We start from the raw sequence: 15905 nt of genomic DNA, 5'->3' as shown, positions 1-15905 counted from the left end.
GAAACAGTCAAGAAAACAAAGAGGCAACCCACGGAATGGGAGAAGATATTTGCAAATCACAGTACAGACAAAAGGTTGATATCCAGGTGTACAAGTTTTTAAAAAATCTCATCTACAGCATTTGTAATTTGCAAACTTGACTAATTAGGCAGTTAGCAGGATAGATGTCCATGATAGAAATATACAACATCCACTAAATTCCTAGCCAATGGTATGTGTCTAGAACTGCTCCCTCACTTCTTTTTTTTTTTTTAAGAGCTATTTATTTATTTGAGAAAAAGAGAGAGACAGAGATAGCACAAGCAGGGAGAAAGGCAGAGGGAGAGGGAAAAGCTGGGAGTCCAACTCAGGGATCCATCCCAGGACCTGGAGACTATGACCTGAGCTGAAGGCAGATGCTTAACCACCTGAGCCACCCAGGAGCCCTTCCTGACTTCTTAATAAACAAACAGGCACATACTTAGTGCTGTTGCAATTTTTAAAAATGCTATTCATTAGTGCTTACTATTTGCCTATCTATGTGAGCTAGGGACTCATTTATCTATGTCTTACAAAATCTCGTAAGGTAGATCAGTATGATTATCCCCATCCTTCTAAAACAAACAGTGGCTCAGGGGAAAAGGAGTCAAGCAAAGATGAGGCTAGGGTTTGAATCACCCAGTTTCATGTTCTTTTCACTACACTTCAGTAATTGTCAACCTTTGTATTAGGGCAAGGGCTCAAATGAGAAACCAATCCAATATGTAAAAATGAAGATAATCATTTCTCCTCTGAGACACACCTGCAGGCAGCCTTTCCCCCAACAATTCATAAGCAGCATATTTCTAAACAGTAAAAAGTATCCAAGAGTGCCTTTCAGGGTTAGTACAACATATCCTTTAGTCAGAGGTAAGCCCAATTGATTGAAAGAGGCTTTTCCCTGCACTTTCTTCTAGGATTTCTATGGTTTAATGTCTTGCATTTAAGTCTTTAATCCAGTTCAAGTTAATTTTTGTGAGTGGTATAAGATAGGTATTTAACGTGTTGGAGAGGATGTGGAGAAAGGGGAACCCTCTTACACTGTTGGTGGGAATGCAAATCGGTGCAGCCGCTTTGGAGAACAGTGTGGAGATTCCTTAAGAAATTAAAAATAGAGCTTCCCTATGACCCTGCAATTGCACTACTGGGTATTTACCCCAAAGATACAGATGTAGTGAAAAGAAGGGCCATCTGTACCCCAATGTTTATAGCAGCAATGGCCACGGTCGCCAAACTGTGGAAAGAACCAAGATGCCCTTCAACGGACAAATGGATAAGGAAGATGTGGTCCATATACACTATGGAGTATTATGCCTCCATCAGAAAGGGTGAATACCCAACTTTTGTAGCAACATGGACGGGACTGGAAGAGATTATGCTGAATGAAATAAGTCAAGCAGAGAGTCAATTATCATATAGTTTCACTTATTTGTGGAGCATAACAAATAGCATGGAGGACATGGGGAGGTGGAGAGGAGAAGGGAGTTGAGGGAAATTGGAAGGGAAGATGAACCATGAGAGACTATGGACTCTAAAAAACACTCTGAGGGTTTTGACGGGGCGGGGTTGGGAGGTTGGGGGAACCAGGTGGTGGGTATTAGAGAGGGCACGTATTGCATGGAGCATTGGGTGTGGTGCATAAACAATGAATTCTGTTATGCTGAAAAGAAATTAAAAAAAAAGAAATTTAATAGAAAATATGCCTATTGTTAAGACTAAAATGCTTATTTATACTGGGCAAGCCCCTCCTTTTTTGAATTAATGTACTAGAGAAATAAAATAAAGGGTTGTTTGACATAAAAAAAAAAAAGAAGATAGGTATTTAACTTCGTCCTTTTTGCATGTGACCATCCAGTTTTCCCAACTCCAATTACTGAAGAGACCATCATCCTTTCCCCCATCAAGTATTCTTGGCTCCCTTGTCAAATATTAGTTGACTCCCTATGCATGGGTTTATTTCTGGGCTCTCCATTCTGTTCTATTGATTGGCCTGTATGTTTTTATGCCAATACCACACTGTTTTGATTTCTATGGTTTTGTAATATAATTTGAACTCAGGAAGTGTGATACCTCCCTCTTTGTTCTTCTTTTTCAGGATTGCTCCTTCATGTTGTTTTTAGCAAAGATTTTTCTGGACATGATACCAAAAGCACAAGCAACAAAAACAAAAGTAAACAAACAGGACTATATTAAACTAAATTCTTCAGCACAGCAAAAGAAACAAACAACAAAATCAAAAGGCAACCAATGGAATGGGAGAAAATTCTGCAAACCATACATCTATTAAGGGGTTAATACCTAAAATATATAAGTAATTCATACAACTCAACCAAAAACTTCCAAAATCAAAATTTCCAAAAATAAAAAAACTCAGTGGAACTGAATAGGTAATTTCCAAAAATGAAATACTCATAGCTGGTGCTCAACACTAATCATCAGGGAAATGCAAATCAAAACCACCATGAGATATCACCTCACACCTGTCAGAATGACTATCATCAAAAAGGCAGGAGATAACAAGTTTTGGCAAGGACATGGAAGAAAGCTAACCCTCATGTCCTGTTGATGGGAATGTAAATTGGTGTAGCCACTATGGAAAACAGTATGGAGGTTCCTTAAAAAATTAAAAACAAAACTACCAATATGAGCCAGTCATCTCACTTCTGTATGTATCTAAAGGAAATTAAAAACAGATATTGAAGAAACATTTTCTCTCTCACTTTCACTACAGCATTTCTCACAAGCCAAGGCAGATGTTGATCAAAAGGCACAGACTTCCAGCTACAAGATGAATAACTTCTGGGAATCTAATGTATGCACAGTTACTATAATTAATAATACTGTATAATACACTTGAAATTTACTAAGAGAGTAGATTTTAAGTATTCTCATCTCTTGCACACACACGTATACACAAATATTAAACATGTGAAGTAATCAAAGGCATTAACTAACCCTACTGTTATAAACATTTTGCAATATATATGTTTATCAAATCATCATGTTATAACTTTAAACTTACACAATGTGATATGATAATTATATCTTAATAAATTTGGAAAGTGAAGTATTCTACAAAAAGAAAATGACTGTAATCTGAATTTTACAAAGACAAGAGACTAGCATCATCACTATTGGATTTGCTTTGTTCCTTCCAAGCATTTTCCCATAAACAATAACATCTTCCCCTTTAGCTTGCTCAGAGAGGAGCCTGCTTCTCCCTCTGTGCATCGTCTTGCTTGAGCTCTTTCTCTGACAAATAAATAAATAAAAGAGATCGGAAGAGGCATGTTTATAGCAGCAATTCCCACAATAGCCAAACTATGAAAGAACCTAGATGTTCATCAACAGATGAATGGATAAAGAAGATGTGATACACACGCACACACACACACACAGTGGAATACTATGCAGCCATCCAAAAACTGAAATCTGGCCATTTGCAACGATGTGGCTGGAATTAGAAGATATTATGCTAAGCGAAATAAGTCAATCAGGGAAAGACAATTATCATATGAGGAGTTTGAGAGGCAGGGTAGGGGGTTGGGGGGGTAGGGAGGGAAAAAAATGAAACAAGTTGGGATCAGGGAGGGAGACAAACCACAAGAGACTCTTAATCTCATGAAACAAACTGAGAGTTGCTGGGGGGTGAGGATGTAGGGATAGGGTGGCTGGGCTACAGACATTAGGGAGGGTATGTGCTATGGTGAGTGCTGTGAAATGTGTAAGCCTGATGATTCACAGATCTGTACCCCTGCGGCAAATAATACATCATATGTTAATTTAAAAAGATAAAAAAAATCACATCCAAAAAAAAAAAAATCAATCAATCAATCAGGGCCTGCCAGCATTTCCAAAGAACCACGGGTGTGTGTGGTGTGTGTGTGCATGTGTGTGCATGTGTGTGTATGTGAGTGTATATGTGTGGGTTCATGTGTGTATATATATATATGTGTATGTGTGTGTATACACACACATACACATATATATATATACACACACACACACACACACACATATATATAATCTGAGAATCTGTAGCACGGAGTCTGCCATATAGAAAGAAGTACAAACAGTTGTTGAAAGACAGAAAGAAGGAATGAAGAGGGAGGGAGAGAGGGATGAGCAGAGGGAAGGAAGAAAGAATCTCTTTGTTTATTAAGATACATTTTGAGAAAGAGAGAAATTTAAGTGTTTCATGTTGGAAAATCAAAATCACCGTAAATTTTTATTCCAAACCTATATCTCAAGATTCTATGATACAATAACTACAAAGCACAGCTCTTCACTTTTCCTCAGAATACTAAATGGTTTTAAATCATTCATTACAGGTAGGAAGGCTTAGGAATCTAAAAACTTAAAACTACCCTTGGTGCACTTCTGCTGGATGAAGGTAAGTTGCCTTGGGATGGTACAGTCAGGAAACTGGGCACCGTGATTTGATTTCCAAGAACCACTAAACACTCCCCTTTAGGAACCTTCCTACCAGACTAAATGAAGGACACATCTCCATATTTAAGACTCAAAATATAAACTTAATGCTTTCCTGTCATTAAGGTTTGATCATCACAGTTCTCCTCACCTACCAGTCTTATTTAATAGTCATTAATAAATGGCTCTCTCCAGCCCCTAAGTGTATACACCAATTTACATACCCATCAACAGGACATGAGGGTTAGCTTTCTTCCATATCCTTGCCAAAACTTGTTATCTCCTGCCTTTTTGATGATAGCCATTCTGACAGGTATGAGGTGATATCTCATTGTGGTTTTGATTTGCATTTCCATGATGATTAGTGTCGAGCACCAGCTATGTGTATTTCTTTTTTGGAAAATATCTATTCAGTTCCACTGCTCATTTTCTTATTGGAATTTTTTGGTTGAGTTTGTATGAATTACTTATATATTTCAAGTATTAACCCCTTATTAGATGTATGGTTTGCAGGATTTTCTCCCATTCTATTTTTTTAAAATTTAAAATCAATTAGTCAATATACAGAATATCTTTAGTTTCAGATGCAGAGTTCAGCAATTCATCAGTCAATGCACTTTGTCTAGGTAGTTCAAAGGTATTTCCATTAGGGGAAAAAAAAACCTACTGCATATCCAGTAGGTATCAACTCTGTCAAAGGGAATATACAAATGAAATAATGGAAAAAGTATACCAGAGTCTAACAAATGTTATGAAAATGAGAAACAGTAAGTGCGTTATTTTTCTATACTATTTATGTTTTGAAGTTTTGTAATGTAAGCGTAGATTTCTTTTGTAATTTGTGAAAAAGTAAGAGTATTACAAATCCAAGTCAAACCATTATGAAGTAACAGAAGATTCACACACTGAGTTATATCAACACACAAACACGCACACGCGCGCGCGCACACACACACACACACACACACACACACATATTATACCGCATGGATCTTCCATAGGGAAAGTTTCTGATGACAGTCCTTTCCAGCTCAAAGTACCTAAGAAGTTCATTATCGGTCTTCAAGAAGCCCTGACTGGCCAGGCTGCAAGGGCTTCTGTCCCTCAGTTACCAGTTAAAGAAAACCGTGGCCTCGAAGTCCATCTGTTGGTGGTTTGGCCTTGTATCGGTTGGGCTTCCAGATGACCACAGGGCCTCTGCAGCCATGCAGAGTACACTCTGAATTAAGTACACTCTGAATTAAGCTTCCCTTGATGATGACTAATCATCCTGTCTCAATTTAGACTAATAGCAGCAATTTCAGTAGCACTGCATGTAATTTATTTATAATCACCCTGTCTCAATTAAGCTAATAGCAGCAATTTTGGTTGCACTGCATGTAACCAAGTATGTTTTGACAGGAAAATATATTGTTGGTGAAGGAGGATAGGGGAGGAGGGAGAAGAGGGGAGGAGTGGAAGGGACAAAATGGAGAGAATTTTATAGGATGCAAAGTTATAAAATCACCTGCTGTCTGCATGCAATCACTTTCTTTAATCTCAGAATTGTTGCAACTTGGCTGTTGAAGTGTGTGGCTTTGTTTTTGTGGGGATTTGGGGGACTGGATATGGTAAAGTCTTCTGGGTATTCTAGACTGAGATCTTTATTTTATCATTTTTATTTCATGGCTGAGGTTAAACCTCAGAAATGCCATCTTTAGACTAGTAAGGAGAACAGGGGATTTCAAGTCAGACAGGTTGGGTGGCTTACTAACCCCAGTCACTAGGAGCTTGACTTAAGGTTAGTTAGTTCAACTCTCAGAACCTAGGTTTCTTCATCAGTAAGATGAGACTGTCAGCTACCTCACAGTGTTGGGTGGGTTAGGTCAGATAAGTAGTCAGGGCACCAAATAATATTCTGAATCAAAAAATGATGTATTTGTACAAAATGGTGGGAAATCCAAAAGCTGAGAAATCTGGCTCAGAACACAAAAAGGATAAATTCTGTAATGGGTCATTGAGCCCTGTCACCAACCTTGGGCCTTCTAAACAACATCTGTAGAATTCTTACCTTACAATTTCCATTTCATATATGCCAATAATGAGAGGCTGTTTGCATTCCATCGGTCCCACACCAGCTAAAGGAACCATGCATGGTACACGGGAGACAAGAGGTTCAAAGTGGTACAGTTATCTACCAATACCACCATGAAGACACTGGCCAGAGATTTGCAAACCAATAGACCAGGGCTGCACTGACAACAGCCCCACCCCTCGCCCACTCTATGTTGCTGGTCTTGGCCACCACTAATAAGGCCAAGATGTCTGTTTTGGGAAGGATTATTCAGATACCTGGTTGTCCAAGCCTATAAGCTGGGAGTCATTGTTTTCCTTCAATCTTCCTTCATATCTGATAATCAACTTTTGTCCATTCTTCCTCCCAAATATCTTAAGTCTATCTTTTTTTTTTTTTTTACTTTATTCTCACTGCTATCCCTTACTTTAGGTCCCTATCACTTCTTGCCTGGACTACCATAACTGCTTCCCAAGTGGCCCTTCTTGGGTTCTCTCCCTGTGTCCCCCCTCACACAGCCCAAGTAGATTTATAAAGCACAGATCTGGTGAGATTGCTCCCATCCTTAAAAACATTCAATGGCCTCTCATCAGTTTTAGGATAAGGTCCAAAAATTTTAACACAGTCCACAGGGCTTTGTGTGACTTGGCTCTGCCTATGCTTCCAACTCTGTGTAGAACTACAATTGTAGTTCTGCATACTACATTCCAATTCATCCAAATTGGTCTTATTTTAATTCTTTAAACACATTATGTTTTCCCCGAATTAAGGCCTTCACACATGCTGTTCCCTCTTACTAGAATACTCTTAACCACTCTTCCAAACCAATAAGCTATGACTTCGCCTTTCCATCCTGGTTAAACTGAATTTTTAGAGACCTTCTTTGCTTTTTCCAAAATTTATTGGTTTTCCTCTATAATACAATTTCTCAATAACCTGAGTGTTTCTCTTTCCAGATAATCATTATGCTTGTTACTATCATTAAACTCAGGACTCTGTTTGTTTCACTTATCATTGGATTTTCAGTGCATGGCATAATCAGCATACTTCTGAGTAGGAGCTGTTAAAAATTATGCCAAAAAATTAGATCACTGCCTAACAAGCTCACTGTACACTCAAGGGGTCTGTGTATTTGTTTGGTGTGCGATTTACTAATTAGTAAGGCCCAAACTCTTAAGGTAAGATGCTGATTTATAGAAGATGGACAAGTAGCAAAATACTTATTTTATGACCAAGTTGCAAGTGATTTCTATCCAGTAGAAAAAAGGAACATTTGTGGTTATGGCTTTATTGCCTTCTAGAATATCAATCACTTGTATAGCAATCTCTATTGTCTTGTTCCAGCACTCAATTTTTCAATGACCATCCACACTTTGGTCTTTTGTAGCTTCCTTCACAACAACGTTGTCATCTGGCTGGTTTCCTCACTACCAAGTTAATGGATTTTTGACAAATCTTGACTATATACCTGTATGACAGTTGTTTTTAACTTTTTGAAAATTATGCTTTGACAGAGCAATTTAGGAGGAATGCAACAAGTCTTTGACGACTGACATCCTTAGAACAGACTCTAATGGGGCCCACGGTTGGAGAAATTTGAATGGGAGAAAGGAAGAGAAGAGAAGCACTAGAAATATAGCCCTGCTCTTGGGAAGGGCAAGTCTCTTTCTGGAGAGAAGAGAACTCAATATCTATATCTGAAAGACTGAAAAACAGTCGGAAAGCTTCAGATAGTAGAAGAAAGGACAGTTGAGTTAACTAATATTTTCTTCCCCAGAAAGCCCCCCAGTGCAGATCTTCAGCTTTAGACACTGGTGTAGGCACAAGGGGATCTGGAATAGGGAACTCTGGGGTTAAGGTCTGTGTGGCAGAGGCTCTCCAAGATCTGTGTCTCATCCTTCTTTCAGAGAACACTTCTCAACCACTTTTCTCAGTCTTCTCTGAAGCTCATAGTGGCCATGTGACTGGGCTGCAGTCAATGAAATCTGAGGGAAAAATATGAGTCCCCTACAAACCTGGCCCATAAGACCTGGGAGTGATTCTCACTCCATTTTCCCATGTGCTGGCAGAATGAAAAGGGCTTTGAGGACTTGGAGGAAGGCGCTGACCTTAAGTGGAAAGGACTTAGTCTCTGAAAGACTGTGTGGAGCAATTTCCTTATTGACCTATGCTAGAAATAACCATCCAGTGGGCTAAGCCATGGAGCTTTGGGGATTGTTTGATAAGCAGTTAGCCTACCCTAGTCCATGTTAGAGGGCTCAACTCACATTTCCCTCTTTCCAGAAGTCCTCTCTAACCATTCCAGTCCACAGTGACCTTAGAACTGATAGCACATGCCTTTTGATTCATTAAACCATGATTAAACCTGGTGTTTAATCATGTACTTTTGTGTGTTATGACTTAAACTCATTATTACCCAAACTGAGTTCCATGGAACACTACCATTTAAGATAATGTTACTAGGTATTCCATGAAAAGGGAGTTCCATAAGGAAAAAAGTTTGATGGACATTAGGTTGAATGAGTTTCATGTTCGCAGGACTTGCCAAAGCCCCTAATGAGATAATGGGGCTTGCATATGCTTAAAATGGGGTTCAAGAATATAGTGTTTCTCACTTTGATAGTGAGGGTTTTTTTTTGTAGATTACAGTTTGGGAACCATGCCTATAACCCTTTCACTTGTGTGTGTGTGTGTGTGTGTGTGTGTGTGTGTGTACCTATATCTTATGCCTTCTATGAGGTTACAGTTCATAAGGAAGTGACTTCATTTTTCTCTGATGCTCTGTGCTCAAAGTATGCTCTCTGATGCTCCTTTTCTCTGATGCTCTGTGCTCAAAGTACACACAGTTCTATAGTATCAGCATTAAAAACTTGGCCTGGGGAAGAGGTAAGTAGAAGGTTTCAAGGAGGCCAACATATGAGTTGGGCCTTAGGAAGTGAATAGAGGTTTTGCGGCAGGGATAGAGCAGGTGAAAGGATAAGGAAAAGTATCCCCATGAAGGAGACCACACAGACAGTCCCACCGAGGCTGGGGAATGGTCAGAGAAAAGAGACTCAGTTTTAGAATGGAAACCAAACAGACCGCTTGGATTCTGCCTGCCAAGCAACTGTACAGTTTACCACTTTATAAAGTTGTAACCTATGAGCTGCAAAGTTATAACCCAGTCACCTCTGGCACTCCCCTCGGGAAAGAATAGATACCACTCCTCCCTGTATTCCCACAACTGGAGGCCCCTGAAGGATAGGAGTCATGTCTTATGAATCATTTCAGCTCCTGTTCCTTAGCCTGGGACACAGCTCACAGGGCTTCCTGTCTGAGATTTCTCCTCTGAATGTGAAAACACAACCCTCCCAGGATGGCTATCACACTTAAATTTTTAAAATGCTAGTGTAACTGCACTACTGGGTATTTACCCCAAAGATACAGATGTAGTGAAAAGAAGGGCCATCTGTACCCCAGTGTTTATAGCAGCAATGGCCACGGTCACCAAACTGTGGAAAGAACCAAGATGCCCTTCAACGGACGAATGGATAAGGAAGATGTGGTCCATATACACTATGGAGTATTATGCCTCCATCAGAAAGGATGAATACCCAACTTTTGTAGCAACATGGATGGGACTGGAAGAGATTATGCTGAGTGAAATAAGTCAAGCAGAGAGAGTCAATTATCATATGGCTTCACTTATTTGTGGAGCATAACAAATAGCATGGAGGACAAGGGGAGTTAGAGAGGAGAAGGGAGTTGGGGGAAATTGGAAGGGGAGTGGAACCATGAGAGACTATGGACTCTGAAAAACAATCTGAGGGTTTTGAAGGGGCGGAGGGTGGGAGGGTGGGGGAACCAGGTGGTGGGTATTGGAGAGGGCATGGATTGCATGGAGCACTGGGTATGGTGCAAAAACAATGAATGCTGTTACGCTGAAAATAAATTTAAAAAATTTTAAAAAAATGCTGGTAAGGCATTTAGCACACTGACCGGCATATGGTCTATGCTCAAGAAATGTGAGTTGTGGGTATCACTTGCTTAGTAAGTGTTTGGGGAAGGGAGGAAGGCAGAAGGGAAGGAGGGAGGGCAAGACACTGGCAACAAAAGAAAGAAGACCAAGTGGAATGCAGTTATCCTATTTCATTCTCCCACTTGGCGAAGGCTGGGAGGGAGATGCCCTTTACCCTCTGTTGCAGGAATAATCCTTCCTTGGCTGCATTTCTCTGAGTGGTTGTTTTGGAGGCTCTGAAGTGAGATATTGAGTTAAACTTCAGCGCACACTGCCAAGAGCAGGGGAGTGGACTGCGCCAGGGACAGAGAGGAACAGAGGGTCCTTTGGGGAAGAACACCCGCCACTCCTCACACTGGCAGCCAAGGCTTGTGCGGCCTGAGGGAGTGTGGGGAAGCACTCAGGAGGGTTTACTCTGTCCTTGGCGCATGGATTCCCAGGCTCTAATGAAGGAACAGAGAAAGCCTGGCCTCCTCTGTGGGAAGACCGTGTACCTGACAAAATTGTTCTTTTAGGATAAAGTTCATCAGAGCGAGAAGCCTGGGAACCGAAAATGTGGGCTGGGTCTGCAAAGAAGAAATGAATTCTAGGGAATCTGAAGACCAGCTCATCTGCATGAGGGGACACAAGAATAAGAGGAGGGAAATGTCCACGTCTGTGGCCTCTTCCCTCTTTCCTCTCTGCCCCAAGGGAGCTGCAAGTGTGGCCAATGGGAAGGGTCTTGGGTCAGGCCAGGAGGCCTAGAGACTGGTACGAGGAGGAAACACTCTGATGGGCCAATTCCATGGGCTGGGTCAACATGGCCAGATGATTTTTTCCAGAGGAATGATCTCTTCGCAGACACTTTGCTACCAAGGCCCACAGCCAAAGACTGTGGAAGGGGATCTGGGACCTCTCCCAGAGCATGTCTACTGCTCCACAGGAGAAGGCTGTACCATCCCCAGGAGTGATAAGCCTTGAATGGGGATGAAAATCCTCCAATCTTACCTTTAGTTTTTCAGGGGAAAGGTACTTAAGTGTATATAGATAAATATATTTATGTATATACATACACACACACACACACACACACACACACACACACACGATACTGAAATATGATTCCTAGCTTGAGCTAAGTAGTTTCACAAGTAAGAATCAAGGAAACTATAGGATATCCTTATCAAGATGCGCAGGCCAGATAACTACTGTAATAGGGAGACTAGAAACATGTTTGCCATTGGGGGCTGCTTAGGAAGCTACGGCAATGCATAAAAAATTATATATAATAATTTTATGATATACATAATTTAATCATTCATATTAGTGTCTAAATAATAGAAGGAGAGGTAGGGGGAAAGACATGGGGAGAGGAAGAAGGAAGCATAACAAAATTAACACCTATTATTTCAGGATAGTGTGAGAATAGGTGATTTTTTTTTTCCTATTTTGACATCTGGGTGTCAGGAGGGAATTTAACTTTGTTTCTGTTAATAAAATAGTTTCTCATTGTAAAAAAAGAAATGCAGAATACCACCAAGAGGAAAAGGGAAATAACTGGAATCCTGGGTGATCTTCATTTCCTTCCTCGTGCTTCTCTGTATTTTTAAGTCCACTATAAGGGATTTACTATTTGAATGAGAATAAGCAACATGTGTTCATATTTTAAAAACCAGCTGACTCCAGAAATAACTCTCTCTTTGTCTCTGAGAAAGCTCTGGAATTTCTGCCACTGGCTGGACCTTTGTCTTCTGGCTCTGTGAGCACTGGGTTAAGAGTCTTAAGGCCCAAAGATTAACACAGGACTTTAGAAAAGTCGTGTACTCTCACTGGGCCTCAGTGAATCTATCTGTAAAATGGGAACATCTGCTTTGCTTACTGCAAAGAACCTTTGTGAAGATCAAGTTCACAACTTACTCAACTGTAAAGACCCAGAGAGTTGTAAGAAAACAGACTCCAGATGAAATGTAGACACTCTCACTGAGTTACGCTAAACCACTGTAAATGAAAACAGCTTCCAAGTCCTTTAAAGATTAAGAAGCCATTTGCCTGGACAAAAAGTAAGTGATGGGCCATGTGATAGTGGCCCTTTTCACCTAAGGAGGAAAGCAGACCTGGCCCTGGCCTGAGTCCTGCTTCTCCCTGGAATCCTCCGCCCCACAAAAAATAGTGATTAAGTTCCCCCACCCTGGTCTTTTCAGAAACCAGTGGGGGACCTGTTCCCCTGCCCACCAGACACAGGACATGGTTTGAGTACTTTGGTACATCAGAACTTTAATTTTTTTTATTACTTTTTAAAAGATTTATCTATGTATTTGAGAGAAAGAGAGCAAGCACAGGGAGGGACAGAGAGCAGACTTCTTGCTGAGCTCAGATCGGAGCCCAGTGCAGGGCTGGACGCAGGGCTTGATCTCATGCCTCTGAGATCGTGACCCTGAGATCCTGACCTGAGCCAAAACCAAGACCAGATACTTAACCGACCACGCCACCCAGGGACCCCCCCCATCAGACCTTTTAAAATCTGGCCCTCACACCTAATGCAGCAGCCAGTCATTTCAAAATATTCTACATTTCAAAATATTCCAGATACTTTCAGGACACTGAACCTTTGCACAATACTGTTCCCTCAACTTCTTCTCAGGTTTTAGGATCCAAGTCCAATGTCACCACTGCCCTGCTGTACCTGGCAGAGTTGTTAGTGGGTTACTGTGTCTCAAGCTCCTGACTTAAACCTCTACAGTTGTATGAAAACAGAAAGAAGGACTATTTACTTATATGAGTGTGTTTGTCTATTTGTGCATACATACATACATACATACACATATAAACAATGGTTTCCAGAGGCCAATCTATATTTGCGCCAATAATAATAACAACCATGATAACTATGGCAGTGATGCTGTATAAGACGACAGCCTACAAATGTCTGTCCTACAAGCAAACAAATGAAGACACATTGCTGGGGATCAGGGAGTGGAGTAGGGTCAGGGAGGGGAGGACTGAAAGGGTCTCGTGGGAAGGGGCACCGACGTGGGGGACTCACAGGATGGTCTGCATCCAGCTCTGCTCCATAGCTGAGAATCTGATCGGCAAATCTGTCAAGCTCTTGGATGGTTCTTGGGAACCAGGGCACTGAAACACAGAAAGGGCAAAATTCTGAGCAGAAGATCGGCAGGACATGGCCAAAGGTTTCAGCAAAGACAGAAGCATGGATCAGCCCCAGTTAGACAAACCATGGGGGGGGGGCACATAGGGTCCCCTATAATCTCCAACTTATTCAAATTTTCATTGGAAACTAATTTTTAAAAATTTTCAGTTTTGTTGAGGTATATCTGACAAATAAAATGATAAGATATTTAAAGAGCACATCATTGTGATTTGATACAGGTATACAGTATGAAAGCATTTCCCCATCTAGTTAATTAACACACACATATTTACCTTTGGCAGTTAGTAAAAACATTTAAGTTCTAATCTGTTAGCAAATTTCAATTGTATAATATAGTGTTATCGCCTACAGTCACCATGTCTTACACTAGATCCTCAGAGCTTACTCACCTTTTAGCTAAAATATATCTTTTTACCAGCCACCCTCTTTTTGCCAGCCCCAGCCCCTGGCAATCATTTACCTACTGTTTGTTTCTGTAAGATTGGTGCTTTTTTTTTTTTTTTTTTTTTTAGGTTCCATATATAAGGGATACCATGCATTATTTGTCTTCCTCTGTCTGGTTTATTTCACTTAGCACCTCAGAAAAGAATTTTAAAATATCTTCCCAGACATATTCTCTTTCCTGAAGATTTTCTCTGAATTATCTCCAAATTTACCTAGTATAGTGGGGTGGTTTTTGAAGATTTTCTTTAGTAGCAGAGTATTACATGTAATCCCAGAATATACATCAGATAAAACCAGAGCTGTTCTCTTTTAAACAAGGATGAACCCATGAGACCCTATCTTTCTATCACATATCGCCCTCCCAAATATTCCCAGGCATCATCCTGGCAGAATCTTTTGATGCCCAAGCCAATTTGAAAGTCACGGATGAAACAGAATGAAGTCAGGCAGCTTAGGATTTGACAGTATCTTGTAGCACCTAAAGAACCTGCAGGATTGCTTTTGGAGTAACGTGGTGGGGAAAGAGATGAGGCCTGAGCTGTGTGGTCTACAGGGAAGAAGACATGTGGGGGTGGAATTGTCCCAGGAATTAACAGAGACTAAGACATTTTGGACTATAAGGTCCATGAAGGCAGAAACCATGAGTGTATTGTAGTGCATGTGCCCAGAGGGGAGGGAGGGCATGGGGGTGGGGGGCAAGAAGCAATGGAGAAAGGAAGGAATGAATGAAGTCTGGTTATGCTAACTTGTACGGCATTCACAAAAGTAACTACCATCCCTGGAGCACCAACTCTGGTCTAAGTTGCTATTTCTGATTTCTGAAGTATCTCCAAAATAAGGAAGGCATTATGACCTCTATTGCACGGATGAAAAACTGCAGCCCTGAAAGTCTAAAGAACTAGCGGACGGCCACACAGAAAGTAAGAAAGTGAGAGCTCCTGGAAAACTCATGGAGCCTAAGGAGACATGGGAGGCTGGGGGAGCTGTGAAGGGAGGCCAAGGCGTCCAGTGCTTCCCCTGAAATGAGGTTTAGAGGAAAAGATGCTGAACTTGGAGTCAGTAAGGTCTGTCTTGAAATCTGGGCTGCATCTACCTACTTTTGCTCTCTGGGCCTCAATCCTAACTATGGAAATGGGAATAACTGCCACAATAACAGGAAGAGTAGCAGATGTTTTTTGAGGCCTTACCACGTGTCAGCCACCGTGCTTACCATATTGGTGGAATATCTGTTTTAATCTGAGTATTACTGTGAGGAGTAAGTGAGAATGTAGGCAAAGGGTACAACCCAATGTTTTGCCCATAGAAGGAAGCTTCCCATCTCAGGCAGGTAATTTCCGATTCTTGCCCCGCCAAGTGGGGCTGGAAAGCACACGCTTGCCATCTAGTGGCCAAATTGGGGAAGCGCCATCCGTGATCTTAACATAGAACAGGCAGGCAAGAAATCAGCCACGTACCACAAAAATGAGATGCTTACTCTAACAGCATTAACAGAGGGCCATTTAGAGCCTTGTTTCCATAGCTGTAAGGTGAAAAGCTGTCTGCCCCATATGTGAATGATAAAAAGTAACACTGAGTGCAGTTCTAAATATTTAACCTGCGAGATAGGTACTATTGGTCTCCCCAGATCACAAACGTGGAAGCTGAAGTACAGAGAGGTTAGGTGGCAAACCCAGATACAGGGCTTCCTCTGCTAGGAAACAGATGAGTCAGGACTCAAACTCAGGCCTGGATGAATCGGTGGTTTCCACTGTGACCATGAATCCATCCTGCCACTCTGGGGAGTTAGAGTACATTGTTAGCTGGGCTCTGGAGCC

The 15905-nt window shown here is 41.1% G+C and overlaps 1 protein-coding gene across 1 annotated transcript in view; it reads right to left on the bottom strand.

The window, feature by feature from the left end:
• Positions 1-15905, bottom strand: part of LOC111142182 (phenylalanine hydroxylase) — a 70568-nt gene that overhangs the window by 22428 nt on the left and 32235 nt on the right. The window contains exons 4-5 of the mRNA XM_022495192.1: positions 13509-13610; positions 7283-7308 (exon numbers count right to left, since the gene is read on the bottom strand). Coding sequence (XP_022350900.1) covers positions 7283-7308; positions 13509-13610 — 128 coding nt within the window. The remainder of the gene's footprint in view (positions 1-7282; positions 7309-13508; positions 13611-15905) is intronic.

Source organism: Enhydra lutris, unplaced genomic scaffold (genome assembly GCF_002288905.1).
Source record: "Enhydra lutris kenyoni isolate GAN:26980312 unplaced genomic scaffold, ASM228890v2 scaffoldscaffold7, whole genome shotgun sequence".
Taxonomy (NCBI): Eukaryota; Metazoa; Chordata; class Mammalia; order Carnivora; family Mustelidae; genus Enhydra; species Enhydra lutris.
The sequence above is the reverse complement of the archived record's forward strand: the minus strand, read 5'-3'. Positions and strand labels throughout refer to the sequence as shown.